Raw genomic sequence first — 15,610 nt, 5'->3', positions numbered from 1 at the left:
CTTATCTCTACCGTCCTTCTTGAGGTTGGGATTAGCAGTCTTCCAGTACCTCTGTTGTGGCTACAGATGATGCTTAAACTCCAGCCATCTCCTGCAGAACCCTCCTGGTAACTCCTCATAGACCTCATCAGGCCCTGGGGATCTTAATGTGTGTCATTATCTCTAATATGTCCTCTTTCCTGACACACACATATTGCAGACTATCAGTGTGCACTTTGCTTGACCCTCCATCCTCATCATCATTCTCCCTGGTGAATACTGAAGCAAAGTTTTTATTCAGGCCGCCACACATTTTCCCATGCTCCACATAAAGACTACTCTCACCTACCTAAAGAGGTGGTGGCCTACTCTTTCCATGGCGACCTTGCTTCTAAAATAGTTATAAGATGTTTTTAGAAATTGCTTTGGTTCTGTTAGCCAGGGCCATTTCATGTCTTTTTTTATTGTGCTCCTCACTGCGTTTTTTTTAATATCCCCCGTGCCCCCATACTTGGCTACAAACCTCAAAAGACTCACTTCATAAGAATTTCATATATTTTTCCTTATTTTCCTTGATGAAACCCTCAATATCCTTTGTTAGTCAAGGTTTCTTAATCTTGCCAACTTTGCTTCCTACCCCTACTGGGATATCTGACTCTGAACTCTTACTTTCTTGCTTTTAAGCACTGGTCATTTATCTGATTTTACTTGTCTCTGTATCAGCTACTTTCTCCAGATAAAATATACGCAATGCTGGAGGCCCTCAGCAAATGCTGACTTCCTCCAGCATTTTGTGTGTGTTGCTCGGATGTCCAGCATCCGCCGATTTTCTCTTGTTTGTGATTGGATTACTTCCTCCAGGTGCTGTCTTATACTACTGAAGTCAGACAAGACGAGCTTACGGAAAATGTTTATGTCCATACACAACACCTGCAGGGGTTTTAGCAACCTTATCCTTTTCCATGACTACCATAAATCATTCTGAATTGTCATTTTTCACATAGGTTTCCTCCACAGACTCTTCCATCACTTGTCCATTCTCTATTCCCTTTTGTCCTCAACCCCTTCACTAAAGGGAAACACCTACCTGTAGTATATTTAATATTTTACTAATATTGTAAATATACTGTTTAATTAAGCATTCTTCATTTGTTTATGTAATTCATTATGGGTTATATGTAAGAAGCAGGTGAATGGGTATGTCATTACACCACCACATCACATGTGTGCACCTCACTAAAGAAAAACTAGGTAGATGAATATCCTGGCTCCTTTGTTTTTCATTTGATTAATTTCTAGAGTTACAAAGCAAAACACCACCATTTAATCCAAATCCCTAGTTACATCTTTTTGCAAAATTATCCCTGTTCCATCTTTCCCAACTAACCTGCCTTATCTTAAGACCATATTACCTGCAATATACACCTTCCAGTCAGGCTCAGTCACTTCAAAGACAACTATACTGTAATATTGAAACTAAGTTTGTGCTACCTTACTTATCAAAACACACATACCCAAAATGCTGGAGGAACTCAGCAGGTCAGGCAACATCTATGTAAATGAATAAACAGTCGCCGTTTCGGGCTGAGGCCTTTCATTAGGACTGGTCAATGGAAGTGAATGAACGATCCTCCAACAGTTTGTGTATGTTTTTGCTCCAGATTTCCAGCATCTGCAGAATCTTAATTCATTTCTTATCTACTTGCACCTTTGTTGGGGCAACTGTTAATGCATAAAGAACTCAGTTCCTTTTTGCACAGTTTTTAAATATTGAAGAGATTTCTCCAATGTTGGTAAACCACCATTGCCCTTACCCTTCATCCCTCACCAAATTCCCTTCCCACCCCTTACACTTTAATCTGCACTTCTATTATTGCTATGATTATTTCAGTGCACTGCTGTAATAAATTGGTCTGTATGAATGGTATTTCACTGTACATGTGACAATAACACACCAATATACCAATTTCAATTTATACCTCATAAAATTCAATTAGCTCTTTCAAATTACATTTTCAAACTAATCTCATTAAACCCTTTTATAAGGTTGTAGTTCGTTTGTCAATTACTGTGAAGAGCATGTTGTTTAAATATTAAACCAAAATTGGTTTCGGTGTAGCGAGGATCTAATCTTTCCATTCTGTTCCATCCTTCCAGTCACTCACTGCCAATCTAATCATAACTAGTCTGAATACTGGCCCAATCTATAATTATGGGAATAATCCAGAGACAGCAATCTTAGAGACATTGTTGTACAGGACAGCAGCCCATCTTATCCATGTTGACAACATGATACCTACTGTATCTACACAAATCCTAATTGCCTGCATTAGGCCCATATCCCTTCACCTATTCCCTGTTGAAATGCCTGTCCAAGAGCCTTTTAACGACTGTAATTGTACCCACCCAAACACTTCCTCTGGCACCTTATTCCATACAACCATCACCCTACATGTAAAAAAATGATCTGATACTCAGATCAACTTCAAATTCTCCCCCTCACCTTAAACCTATACTTCCTACCTTTAGTCTCCCCTTTCTTAGTAAAAATGCAAACTATTTCCCCTATTCATGCCCTCATAATTTTATAAATCATAATATGATCATCCCTCAGGCTCCCACATCCAGTGAGAAAAGTTATTAGCCTATCCAAACTCTCCTTATAAAGTAAAAGGCCTCCATTCCAGGCACCATCTTGAAAATTTACTTTTTGATTAGATCCTATGTCATTGATTTCATCTGAAATTATGATCTTTGACCACTTGATCAGAACTTTTTTAAAAATGCTTGTTGTTGCTGAACCCCGTTATCTCGGAGGTAATATGCCATTTGGGGTTTTGAATCTTGTATACAAATATCTTTTCCTGAGAGAATCCCTTACAGTCACAACTCACCTATCCTTCCTATCACTGCTGTTTCCCTCATGATAACTCTTAAGGCTGATTTATACTTCTGCGTCAAATGGACGCCGTAGGTACGGCATAGCCGCGAGCCCTACGCAGTGCCTATGCGGATCTCTACGCCGTAGCCTGACGCGCACCTCTCCCAAAAAGTTACTATGCATCACGGCTTCACAGACCACAACAACTGTGATTGGTCCATTGCATTTCCTCCTACGCTGCAATAGCTTCTCATTGGGCGACTGAAGGGCAGGGAAGGAACTCTAGCTGCAATGCTTTCCATCAAGCTTTACAGACCTCTGAAATTATGGAGGACACATTTCGCTTTTACGTCAAAAGATGCTTGCTTTACCTGAGAAAGACTACCATGACCACGAAGCCTTGCACGGGCAGGTGTGTACGCATGCATGACGTGCGCAAATTGCAGAGCAACACAGACGCACCAACGCACAAGTATAAATGCTCACAACGGCATTGCCCACTTGCATAGGCTACAGCGCAAGCTTGACGCACAAGTATAAATCAGCCTTTACTTTGCACTCCACAGTAATTTTCATGGACACTTGCCACCAAATCACTTATTTGTTGATGTGACAAGTACCCTGACAAAAATGCCTATTGAGTGTATACATAGGTCCATTGACCAAGCTGCAAAGGACAATTAGTTTTATGAAGTAGTGATCATAATATGATTGAATTCATACTGCAATTTGAGAGGGAGCAGCATAAGTCACATGGATCAGTATCGCAATGGAATAAAGGGAATTACAGAGGCATGAGAGAGGAGCTTGTGAAGTTTCTGCGATGTTTTGCCTCACCTAGCGCTTCCACATGGAAGAAGTATCTGCTCTGGGCCAAGTTGTCCTACAAACACTCATCAATATCACAATGGAATTACTGAGCCATGAGAGAGTAGCTTGCTCAGGTGGATTGGAGGGGGATACAGGCAGGGATAATGGTTGAACAGAGGTGTTGAAGTTTCTGGAAATAGTTTACAAGGCGCTGGATGGATATGTCCCACAGAAGAAGTTGTTCTCAAATGGCAATGTTAGGCAACCGTGGCTGTCTAGGACTGCATAAAAGCCAAGGAAAGGGCATACAAGGTAGCAAAAGTGAATGAGAAGTTGGATGATTGGGAATCTTTTAAAATCCAACAAAAGGCAACCAAAACAGTTATAATATCAGAAAAGATGAAATATGAGGGCAAACTAGCCAACAATATAAAGCAGGTTACTAAAAGTTTTTTCAGTTATATAAGAGTAAAAGGGAGGTGAGAGTTGATATTGGACCACTGGAAAATGATGCCGGTGAGGTAGTAATGGGGGACAAAGAAATGGCAGATGAACTTAATAAGTGGAAGACACTCACAGTGTGCCTGAGGTCCGGGAGTGTTGGGGAGCAGGAGTGAGTGCCGTTGCTATTACAAATGAAAAATTGCGGGGCAAACTCAAAGGTCTTAAGGTGGATAAGTCTCCTGGGCCAGATGGACTACATCTCACAGTCCTGAAAGAGGTTGCTGTAGAGATAATGGATACATTGGTCATGACCTTTCAAGAATCACAATTCTGACATGATGCTGGAAGACTGGGAAATTGCAAATGTCAGTCCACTCTTTAAGAAGGGAGGAAGACAAGAGAGAGGAAATTATAGGCCTGTTAACCTAACCTCAGTGGTTGAGAAAGTGTTGGAATCCATTATTTAGGATGAGGTTTCGGGGTACTTGGAGGCTAATGATAAAACAGATCAAAGTCAGCATGGTTTCTGTAAAGGGAAATCTTGCCTGGCAATTCTGTTAAAATTCTTCAAGGAAGTAACAAGCAGGATGGACAAAGGATAGGCAGTAAATGTCATTTACTTGGATTTTCAGAAGGCATTTGTTAAGGTGCCTCACATGAAGCTGCTTAACAAGATAACATCTTATAGTGTTACAGGAAATATACCAGCATGGATAGAGGAATGGCTGACAGGCAGGAGGGAGCGAGTGGGAATAAAAGTGGCCTTTCCTGGTTGGCTGCCAGTGACTAATGGTGTTCCTCAGGGATCAGTGTTGGGACCATATCTGTTCACATTGTTTGTCAATGATTTATACAATGGAATTGATGGTTTTGTGGTAAAGTTTGCAGATGATATGAAGATAGTGGTGGGGTAATGCTGAGGAAGCAATACGATTTCAGCAGGAAGAATGGGCAAAAAAGTGACAGATGGAATACAGTTGGGAAATGTATGATAATGCATTTTGGTAAAAGGAACAAAAGTGCAGATTACTATCTAAATGGGGAGAAAATTCAAGCATCGGAGGTGGAGAGGGACTTTGGAGTCTTCATACAATACCTCCAGAAGGTTACTCCAGGTTGAGTCTGTGGTAAAGAAGGCAAAGGCAATTTTGGCATTTATTTCAAGGGAAACAGAATATAAAAGCAAGGAGATAATGCTGAGCCTTTATAAGACACTGGTCAGGCCGCACTTGGAGTATTGTTAACAGTTTTGGGCCCCATATCTCAGAAAGGACGTGTTGTCATTTAAGAGAGCCCAGAGGAGGTTCATGAGGATGATTCCAGGAATGAATGGGGTTAACGTATAAGGAGCATTTGGCAGCTTTAGACCTGTACTCACTGGAATTTAGAAGAATGCAGGGGTGTCTCATTGAAACCTACGAAATGTTGAAATAACTAGAAAAGATGGATGTGGAAAAGATGTTTCCTATCGTGTGGGTATCCGGAACTAAACGGCACAGCCTCAAAATTGAGAGGTGACCTTTTTAGAACAGAGGTAAAGAGGAATTTTTTAGCCAGAGGTTGGTGAATCTGTGGAATGCTCTGCCACAGACCAAGATGGCCAAGATGGTGGGTATATTTAAAGCAGAAATTGATAGTTTCCTGATTGGTCAGGGCATCAAAGGATATGGCAAGAAGGCAGGTGTATGGAGTTGAGTGGGATCCGGGATCGGCCATGATGGAATGGCGGAGCAGACTCGATCGGCTGAATGGCCTAATTCTGTTCCTATGTCTTATGGTCTTAAGGTCTTATAGTCCTAGGATCCTGCAGAGAAATGTTTGCAGCATCTTCGATGTGGGACAATGAACAGGTAGGATTCTATCCAAGGAATGAACAGCTTTACCACAATTCCCGTTGACTTCAAATTTACTTGTTTGCCATGTTAAAAGGTGCTTTGATGTCAAGCATACTCTTTCTTTTCTGTTATCCAGTTTCTATTTTCACTCCGATTCAGAAATCCATTTAATTCTGGCCTCTTGCTCATTGACAAATTGAATTTCTTCACTATTGCACCCACTCTTTTGTGGGCAAGATATTAAGCCCTGGGAACATTCCTCTCTTTAAAAAAAATACCTTAAAAGCTTCTTCTTTAAATAAGTTTTTGTCCTAATAACTCATGGAGTTTAGCATCAATTTTTGTTTGATATAACGCGCATCTTAACTAATAAGTTGTTTTGCTGCATTAAGCAAATGGAACTTGTATTTCATATATAGAACTCAATCCCTTTATCCAAAACAGGATCAAGGCTTGCTATGAGCTGTTGCTATAGAGCTTCGAATGGGCATCTACAGGTTATTGACACAAGAGGTACTGCAGTTGCAGGAAATCTAGAGCAATATACACAATGTGCTGAAGGAGCTCAGCAGGTCAGGCAGCATCTATGGATGGGAATAAACAATCCACATTTTGAGCTGAAACCCTTCATCAGGACTGGAAAAGAAGGGGGAAGAAGTCAGAGTAAGGTGGTGGGGGAAGGGGGCAGAAGTAAAGGTGGCAGGTGATAGGTGAGACTGGGAGTGGGGAAGGGGGTGGAGTGAAGTACTGGGAAGTTGCTTGGTGGAAGAGATAAAGGGCCAAAGAAGGAGGAATCTGATAGGAGAGGACAGAAGACCATGGAGGAAATGGAAAGGATGGGAGCAACAGGGAGAGGTGATGGGCAAGTAAGCGAAAAGGTGTGAGAGGTAAACAAGAATGGAGAATAGTGAAGGAGAGGATGGGGTCAATTATCAGAGGTTCAAGAAATCGATGTTTATGCTATCAGGTTGAAGGCTACCCAGATGGACTAGAAGGTGTTTTTCCTCCAACCTGAGTGTGGCCTCATCATGGCAGTAGAGGAGGCCATGGACTGACATGTCGAAATGGGAATGGGAAGTAGAATTGAAATGGGTGACCACTGAGAAATCCTGCTTTTTGTGGTGGACAGTGTGAAGGTGCTTGATGAAGTGGTCGCCCAATCTATGTCATGTCTCACCAATATGCAAGAGGTCACACCAGGAACACTGGATACAGTAGATGACCCCAACAGACTCACTGATGAAGTGTCACCTTACCTAGAAGGATGGTTTGGGTCCCTGAGCGGTAATGAGGGAGGAGGTGTAGGTGCAGGTGTGGGACTTGTTCCGCTTGCAAGGGTAAGTGCCAGGAGGGAGATCAATGGGGAGGGACAGGTGAACAAGGGAGTCACACAGAGAGGGATCCCGCAGAAAGTGGTATTTGGGGGAAGGGAAAGCTGTGCTTGGTGGTGTGATCCTGTTAGAGATGGCAGAAGTTACGGAGCATTATGTGCTGGATGCGAAGGCTGATAGGGTGGTAGATGAGGACAAGAAGAACAGGATCCCTGGTGTGGAGGCAGGAGGATGGGGTGGGGGTGGATGTGTATGAAATGGAAGAGATGCAGGGGAGGGCAGCATTTATGGTAGAGAAAGGGAAGTCCCTTTCTTTGAAGAAGGGAAACATCTGGAATGAGAAGCCTCATCCTGTGAACAAATGAAGTGGAGACTGAAGAGTGCGAGAAGGGAGTGGCATCTTTACAAGTGACATAGTGGGAAGAGGTGGAGGCAAGAAAGCTGTGAGAGTCAGTGGGTTTATAAAAGATATCAGTAGATAGACTATTTCCAGAGATGGAGACAGAGAGATTGAGAAAAGGGAGAGAGGTGTCATAAATGGACCAAAAAATTTGAGGGCAGGGTGAAAGTTGGTGGAAAAGTTGACGAAATTGATGAGCTCAGCATGGGTGCAGGAAGCAGCACAAATGCAATTGTGCAGTGTAGGAAGAGTTGGAGAGCGATGCCATTGTAGACTTGGAAATGGACTGTTCTGCATAGCCAACAAAAAGGCAGGCAAAGCTGGGAACCATGTGAGTGCCCATGGCTATACCTTGGGTTCGAAGGGTGGTGCCGAAGGAGAAATTATTGAGGGTGACGACCAGTTCCACAAGACGGAGGACAGTGGTGATGGAGGGGAACTGGTTCAGTCTGCTTTCCAGAAAGAAGTGAAGAGCTTTAAGGTCCTCCTGATGGGAGGGATAGAGCTGTACAGGGACTAGACATCCATAGTGAAAATGAGACAGGGACAGGGAACTTCAAGTTCTTGAAGAAATCGAGCGCATGTGAATTGTCACAGATTTAGAGCTGAGGTATGCAGACCTGAGTTCAATGGGGCAGAACAATGTTCAGGTTTATGGATCTTGGGTAGGAGGTAGGAAAGGGAGGTGTGGGTTAAGGAAAGTATGATGTTGGTGGCAATGGATGGGAGATCCCCAGAATTGATGAGGTTGGTGATGGTGTGGAAGATAATGGCCTGATGCTCCTTAGTGGGGTCCTGTTCAAGGGTTAAGTAAGAGGAGATGTCTGAGAGTTGCCATCTGGCCTCAGCAATGTAGAGGTCAGTCCATCAGACTACTGCAGCACCCAACCCCCCCCCCACCCCCATCTGCAAGTTTGATGTTGAGGCTGGGATTAGTGTGGAGAGAGGGGAGAGCAGCACGCTCAGGGGGAGTGAGGTTTGAATTGGAGAGAGGAGTGGTAAAGTTGAGATGGACGATGTCTCATTGGCAGTTAGACATAAAAAGATCCAGAGCAGGGTGTCCAAGAAGCGTAGGAGGGTTAAAGATGGGAGAAGGGGTCATTGGTGCAGGCTAGAGGGTCCTTGCCAAAGAAGTAGGCACAGAGATGGAGGTTTGTTATCGTCCATTACTGATAAGTGAGAAGAGCCTTATGGGGGTGAGGCAATTGGCTCTAATTGTGTTATTTTGTGGCCAGGGCATCCTTAGCATTTCAGGTTGTATATTCTATACATCCTCGGATATTAAATGGATCTATTGAATGTCTTAGTATAAATGCCAAATGCAAGATATTCTGCAGATGTTGGAAATGCAGGGCAATACACACAAACTGCCGGGAGGAACTCAGCCACTAAGGCAGCATCCATGGAGAGGAATCATCAGCAGATGTTTTGAGTTAAGATCCTTCATCAATATAAATGCCACCCTTATTGATATGCTGGAACAGAATGGCTAGAGGTGTCCCATACTTTGAACATGAATTCAACAGGACAAACAAGGTATTGTTGGGTCCCATAGCCTTTGGTGCATCCATTACACTCAGTATTTCTTAAAGTGATACAGTATTGGAAACAGTCAGATTCCCTGAGACTGGATTAAACGATACGGAGGAAGGTCATGCAGAATCTGAATTGAATCAGTAGCCCAGATAGGCCAGACTGGATAAACTCCACACACTTCCCTTCCTAGAAGGCATCCCTCAACCTAATAGGTTTCATGATTTGGCTACCATTACTGGATCTCTATTTTATATATTTAAAAAATTGTTAATTGAATGGAAATTCCTCAGCCGCTGTGACAGGATCTGAATCAGTCTTTCCAATTCACTTGACCAGACCTCTGGATTCCTCATCATCTTGACGCCATCTCACTCAATGGCATTATATTTTAATGCAATAAACAAAAAATACAGATGCTAGAAACCTGAAGTAAAATCAGAAAATGCTGGAAATACTCACTAGATCAGCCCAGAGCTGTGGGAGAGAAGCAGCGCTAATATTTCAAGTAGATGACTCTTAGTCAAAAGGGAAACTTGACCCAAAACGTTAATACGAGGAAATCTGCAGATGCCGGAATTTCAAGCAACTTTTATGTGTGTTGCCCGAAACGTTAATAACTGTTTCTCTTCCCACAGACGTGGCTTGACCTGCTGAGTATCTCCAGCCTTTTCTTCCATATAGTAGATCCTTAATTGGTAACGGTACGATTTGTTAATGGTATTAGATTAGATTCAACTTTATTGTCATTGTGCCGAGTACAGATACAAAACCGATGAAATGCAGTTAGTATATACAACTATTCATGTATTTTCCGAAACACCTACATTACAAATTGTCAGGCTTTTTACAACGATAATCTTGCTGGGGTACAAGTTTACTGCAGTCCTTCTCCAAGTCCGCGGCTCAGCGTACTTTAACGCAACACGTAGTGGCTCCAACCCAGTTAATGAACCGAGACCAGGTCCGGGTCCTGCTCGGTCCCAGCGAGGTATCAGCGCATCTGCACAGATTCTGCGGTGCAATGACCGACTTCCACTCGCAATTTATCACTGACAGTGGGTGTGGTTAGACACGTCACATTATAAATGCTGGAAGTCTGGCTGGGTGAAAGTGACTGCAATGAACAGTCCTAACTGCGGAGTTTCGGATGTCTCAGCAAGGAGCAACTAAAATAAAACAACAGCAGGGAAAAAAAACAACCATGGAACGATAGTGCGCGTCACTTCCAACACACCGTGTACTTGGGTCTGCCTGAACCCCCATCCAAGTGGCACTGAGCATCTCTACGACAAATCGCGTGGGATTTGGAGAGGTATGTATTTTTAACCCTAATGTTGAAAATTGGGGACGTCTGGAATTATTTTGTTTTAACTTGGTGTTTGTATCGCAAATTCTATAAAGAGCAATGCATCTTATTGTGGGAATTGCTCGTTTTCAAATTGCGTTTTTATTTTGCTTCACTTTCTCTTTATGTTCAATGTCAAAAGCTTCAGCAATATTTAAAAATTGGGGATTGGTGGGATTTGGTCCCCATTGGCCAGAACGGCTGAAGACGCATGTGCTCTGGAGATGAACTGCAGTGGGTTGGTTTTGCTCTGTGGTGAATTATAAGATTAACCTATTCCCAAACGCTGTTAGTGTGTCCCATGCACTTCCGCACAGACACCTCTAGTGCCTTGTACATATTAGATAATTATAAGCGCATGTAATGTCCTCTGATTTTTTTTTCTGGCCGCTTTAATGAGCTCTTCTTTTTTCTCTCGCTCCCTCTTTCTCTCCACCCGTCTCTGTCCCTGGTTAATTCAGTAGGATTACTAGAAGGACTTGAACCGGATGGATTCCGCTTGATTAGCATCTATCCGAAGCAGAAAAAACCACACAGCCAGCACACTTCGTGAAGTTTCACGGCGTCACGCAACTTGGGTGCCAGCTCTGTCGAAGTGTGGGGAATGGAAACTGCAGCAGGCGGAACAGCGGGCATTTCACACAGGGGGAATTAACAGGGTTTTGGCATTGACCTTGAGTCGGTGCTCGTCCTCAGGAGCTGCCACCATCTCTTATTTTTTAGACAGAGCATTTATTTCCTTCAGCCATACCAAAAATGTGCACCGAGGGTTTCCAATACCGGGCTCTGTTTGAGTACAAGAAGGAGCGAGAAGAAGATATCAACCTATTGCCGGGTGACCTGCTCACCGTTAGCAAGTCGGTGCTGCTGACTGCCAATTATCAAGAAGGAGATGAGAAAAATCCCAAAGGGTGGCTAAATGGAGTTAACGAAAGAAATAAGGACAAAGGAGACTTCCCTGGGACCTATGTCGAGTTCGTTGGACCGATTCGAATTGTGCCTCCAACTCCCAAGCCAAGACCGAGACCTGTTCCTCCTACCCCCAGCGGCTCGGCAGCGGCCAGTCCGGTCCCACTTTCTGGTAGGTGCCTCTTGATAGCAGTGTACAGACAGAGATATTTATAGTTATTAAAGATGAAATCAGCAGGAATGAGGTTTGGCCCGTTATTAACGGTGCACGGCGTTGATCAGACAAAATGGGTTTATTTGTGCTTACTTTATTGTTTCGTGGCTGCAAGTTCTTGGTTATTACTACGCAAGAATGGAAATTGCCCATATGAAATACAGAGGTTGAATTAAGGGGATGGAAAGTTATGCTATGCTTTGATTTTTGAAAATAAATCAACTGGCCTTTCTTGCCACCCAAGCATTCTATGTCTTTTTCATTGGTAGAACTCAAGTGAACACGCAGGGAATTAAAGAATTAAAAATTCTAAAATCCGTTGACATTCTGTATAAACATGTCTAACCTTTACTACCCAGAGCAATCTATTGGGAAAGCTTTGGAGATACTGGATTAAAACCCCATCCTCTGGCATGAAGTTATTATAACTTGTGCTTTTCGGTACCAGTGTATATTCTCAATAAGCTCTCTCGGGCTGGAATAAGCATGTTAACAGATAATGTATTGACCTACTCGCCTCTAGTTTCTAGTTGCTATAAGGAATATTCGCTAACGTCCTACGTTAATGGTGCATCATTATAATGCCATTGAAAGAGGATCGTAGTTTGTCTTGCTGTACCTAAAAAAAAGTTATTTGTTCTAGGGATGCTGTTCTCTTCCTGGAAAATCAAAAAATAAGATGATTATTAGTTGCTTAGTATTGCCACTAACAATGAACTTCAGCTTTTCAAAGTCCACTCAAATAGAGCTAGTAAATAATTCTGTATCTAGAGTGTTATGATTTAGCTACAGATACCGTTGCACCAATAGTTTCAGATATCGACGTATAAACTTCAGTAAATTAGGTTATGAGGGTGGCTTCCTTTTTGTGAAGCGATCAACCCTCTGCATCAATGTTTTGGGCAGATGTACTTAACCCTCAATTTCTGCACAATAGCTAGAATCTTGTTTTCTATACTTCTGAAAATCCATCAGAATTAAATTTCAAAGTCTTTAAGGTCATGGCTGGAGTTAAGTTTGAATTTCTGCAATTAGGGATTCAGATTCAAACTGTCACAATTTGGTTAAAGATATAAAACCATACAATTCCTCACAAGAGAAAGATGGAACAAAATATTGAAATATTTCAAATGGATTTTTTTGTTATATCTTGGCATTTTGTTTATATCTTTTGCATCAAAAGTTACTTGGATATCAAATTTAAAAATTCTTAATATTTTGAGGTTCTTGTTACAACTTCTGCAGCAATGGTTGGATAAAAGAACCAGGGATTATTAAATTTTTGCATTCCCTTAATTTAAGTACATTTTAACTACTGCACCCAATTAAAATAAAACTATGTTCATGTTCGAACAAGTGGCTAGTTGAGTATAAACAACAAAATATAACTTCTGATTATATCAATAATTTACAGCAATCAAGTAGCCTTTTGGAAGAAGTGATGATGTGAGCAGATGAGATGGTCGATTAGAGATTTGAAGCAGATAATTTGCATTTCAAATAAATTAAGTTAGATATGATTTTGATGGGTATACTTTTTATTGGCTCTACGTAAACTTTAAGTCACTTGGAAAAATATTGTCATTTATTCCATAATTAATATATCATCTTTTCTGTAAATAAACATTCTAATATAAAGAAAGTTTACATTTTAAACTTAAAGCTTCCATAGCGGCACTTTTGGCAAATTAATAACTGCATTCCTATGTGAAAACATAGGCTTTTTTTTGAATGAGCATACAGATAGTTAATTTGCTGTGTGGATATTGCCGTGGCTCATAAGAATGTGTATATGAAAGAGGTACTAAAAAATATTCTGACTTAACATTGTTACGAATTTTTGAAGGTAATTGAAAGAAGCTTATGCAGAATACTTTTACCAATATCATAACCACATCAAAGGATACCATAGTCTTTCATGGAAAAAAATGGGCTCATCAGAAGTGCAGAAAGATCTTGGAAATGGCAGAATTATCTTGGGATAGGTGAAAGATAATGCCTAATGCCACATAAACACTAAAAGCTTGCATATGTAGCTATTACACAAGACATGGAGTTGCTGTATTTGCTCAACAGAGTTCTATAGTTTTAAGAATGTTGATGTTACAATTAATAAAAGGCCTTGTTTAATAGCATGGTAAAGTCAAAGGCTATCAGAAACAAAGAACTGAAAGGTAGAATTTTGTTATAAATGCATTGAACTTATTTATCCAAAAAAATTAATGCAGTTTTTCAGAGAATAATTAAATACTATTTTTGACATAATTTAAAGGAAAAGTCTGTGAAATCAGTCCCCGTTTATAACTGTCCTTTAGCAATTGAATGTATATAACCCAAAACCTCACCTACTGTCTCCCTGCATTTCATGTTTCTGACTAGAAAGAAAATTTAAAATATGTAACATAATGTTCTTGTGCTTCAGTTTAGGCAGTTCAGCTTCACCTTGAGGTTCAGATTGTTATGTTTTGAAGCATAACTCACTGCAAGCAAAGGGTTTCCATCAACATATGGGTTTTTGAACTAATCAATAAACTGAGCGGGAGCCCGAGCAAATGGCTTTTCTTTAGCTTTTTTAATACTGAAGATCTCCGAGGAAATAGAGGGATAAAATGTTTTCAAACATGGGGATTAAACATAGTTAACAGAAGAGAATAAAATAATTATTGGTTAGGGAGTGGGAAATATCACTGCCGAATGCTATTGTGACTGCATTTTCATCTTTTGAACTGAATTTATTTTTCAGTTTGGCAGACAATTTAAAGCATTTTCCTTTTGTTATTTTATTGTTTAGAATAAATTATTTAGCATGTGAAATTAATTGCTTCCCAGTTTAAAAATGAAGTGTCTTGTTTGTCCATTTTTGCTGCTGGTATTAAATCAAAAAGAATGATTCATAAAAATATGCTAACAGACAGGATTTCTTCACTGTAGTCTTACTCCTTTGATAATTTTCAGTTAATTCAGATGACCTTTATTGATCTTTATTAACCTTTAGATCCTTGGTTTATCATGGAGAGTTCAATTTTGAGGACTAATACTCAGAATAAATTTTAAGTCAATTTTGATTTAAAGTCATTCAAGTTAAACAGTTAAAATTATGGACACTTCTGTTTTGTTTGAAATGAGTTTGTTAGCTCTATCTGGCGATTCCAGCAAAGTCACAAATGGATTGATCACATCCTGATGTGTAAAATTATACTTGGCGACCTGACTTTCAGTTAAAATTCCTGTTAAAATCTGTACCTATGGTAAATATTTCAGTGGAACTTCTCTCTCTTCTTGGTGTAGTAGGTTTATAAGTAACATGTAATAAGTAACATAAGTAATTGCTGTTTTGAAGTATGTTTTGACTCAGTCTCACATTCGCTTCATAAGTCATGCTTTTTGTTGAATAAATCTGACTGGATGCAATTCCAGCCTGGCACAGCAGCTAAGTAGCTTCAGCTAACTTGTTCTCTCAGGAAAACATGATGCCCACGCCCAAACACTGAAAGGATGCTACGGCCCTGGTAGGCAAAATATTTATTTATTGAGTGATGCACCGGTGAACAGGTCCTCCCTGACCACCGAGCTGTGCTGCCTAGCATCCCACCTGTTTAACCCTAGCCTGATCACAGGACAATTTACAATGACCAGTTAATCTACCAACTGGTACATCCTTGGCATTTTGGAGGAAACCCACATGCACACGGGAAGAATTTCTTACAGAGGATGACAGAATTGAACTCCCAAACTCTGACACCCTGAGCCGTAATAACGTTGCAATGACCACAACACCACCACAGCTCTACACTTGGGTTAAGAAGGTAATTCAGGCAGGAGGAAGAGATAGCAGCACGCCATGCGTGCGTAGCCCTCTGGTGAAAATGATACCATATCCGTTAAATAGAGGCCGTAGACAATTCTGATTTGATGGAGACAGACGT

The 15,610-nt window shown here is 41.0% G+C and overlaps 1 protein-coding gene across 3 annotated transcripts in view; it reads left to right on the top strand.

Annotated features, from left to right (window-relative positions):
* Positions 1–10,331: 10,331 nt before the first annotated feature.
* The window catches only part of pik3r3b (phosphoinositide-3-kinase, regulatory subunit 3b (gamma)), a 598,971-nt gene continuing 593,692 nt past the window's right edge, over positions 10,332–15,610 (top strand). For 2 of the 3 annotated variants that reach the window (XM_072273710.1, XM_072273712.1), the window contains exons 1-2: positions 10,332–10,528; positions 11,023–11,642. In XM_072273710.1, the coding sequence (XP_072129811.1) occupies positions 11,318–11,642 (325 nt within the window). In that variant the 5' untranslated portion in view covers positions 10,332–10,528; positions 11,023–11,317. The remainder of the gene's footprint in view (positions 10,529–11,022; positions 11,643–15,610) is intronic. The other variant, XM_072273711.1, reaches the window with a different exon arrangement.

The sequence above is a fragment of the Mobula birostris genome, chromosome 12 (assembly GCF_030028105.1).
Source record: "Mobula birostris isolate sMobBir1 chromosome 12, sMobBir1.hap1, whole genome shotgun sequence".
In the NCBI taxonomy this organism is placed as follows: domain Eukaryota; kingdom Metazoa; phylum Chordata; class Chondrichthyes; order Myliobatiformes; family Myliobatidae; genus Mobula; species Mobula birostris.
The sequence above is the reverse complement of the archived record's forward strand: the minus strand, read 5'-3'. Positions and strand labels throughout refer to the sequence as shown.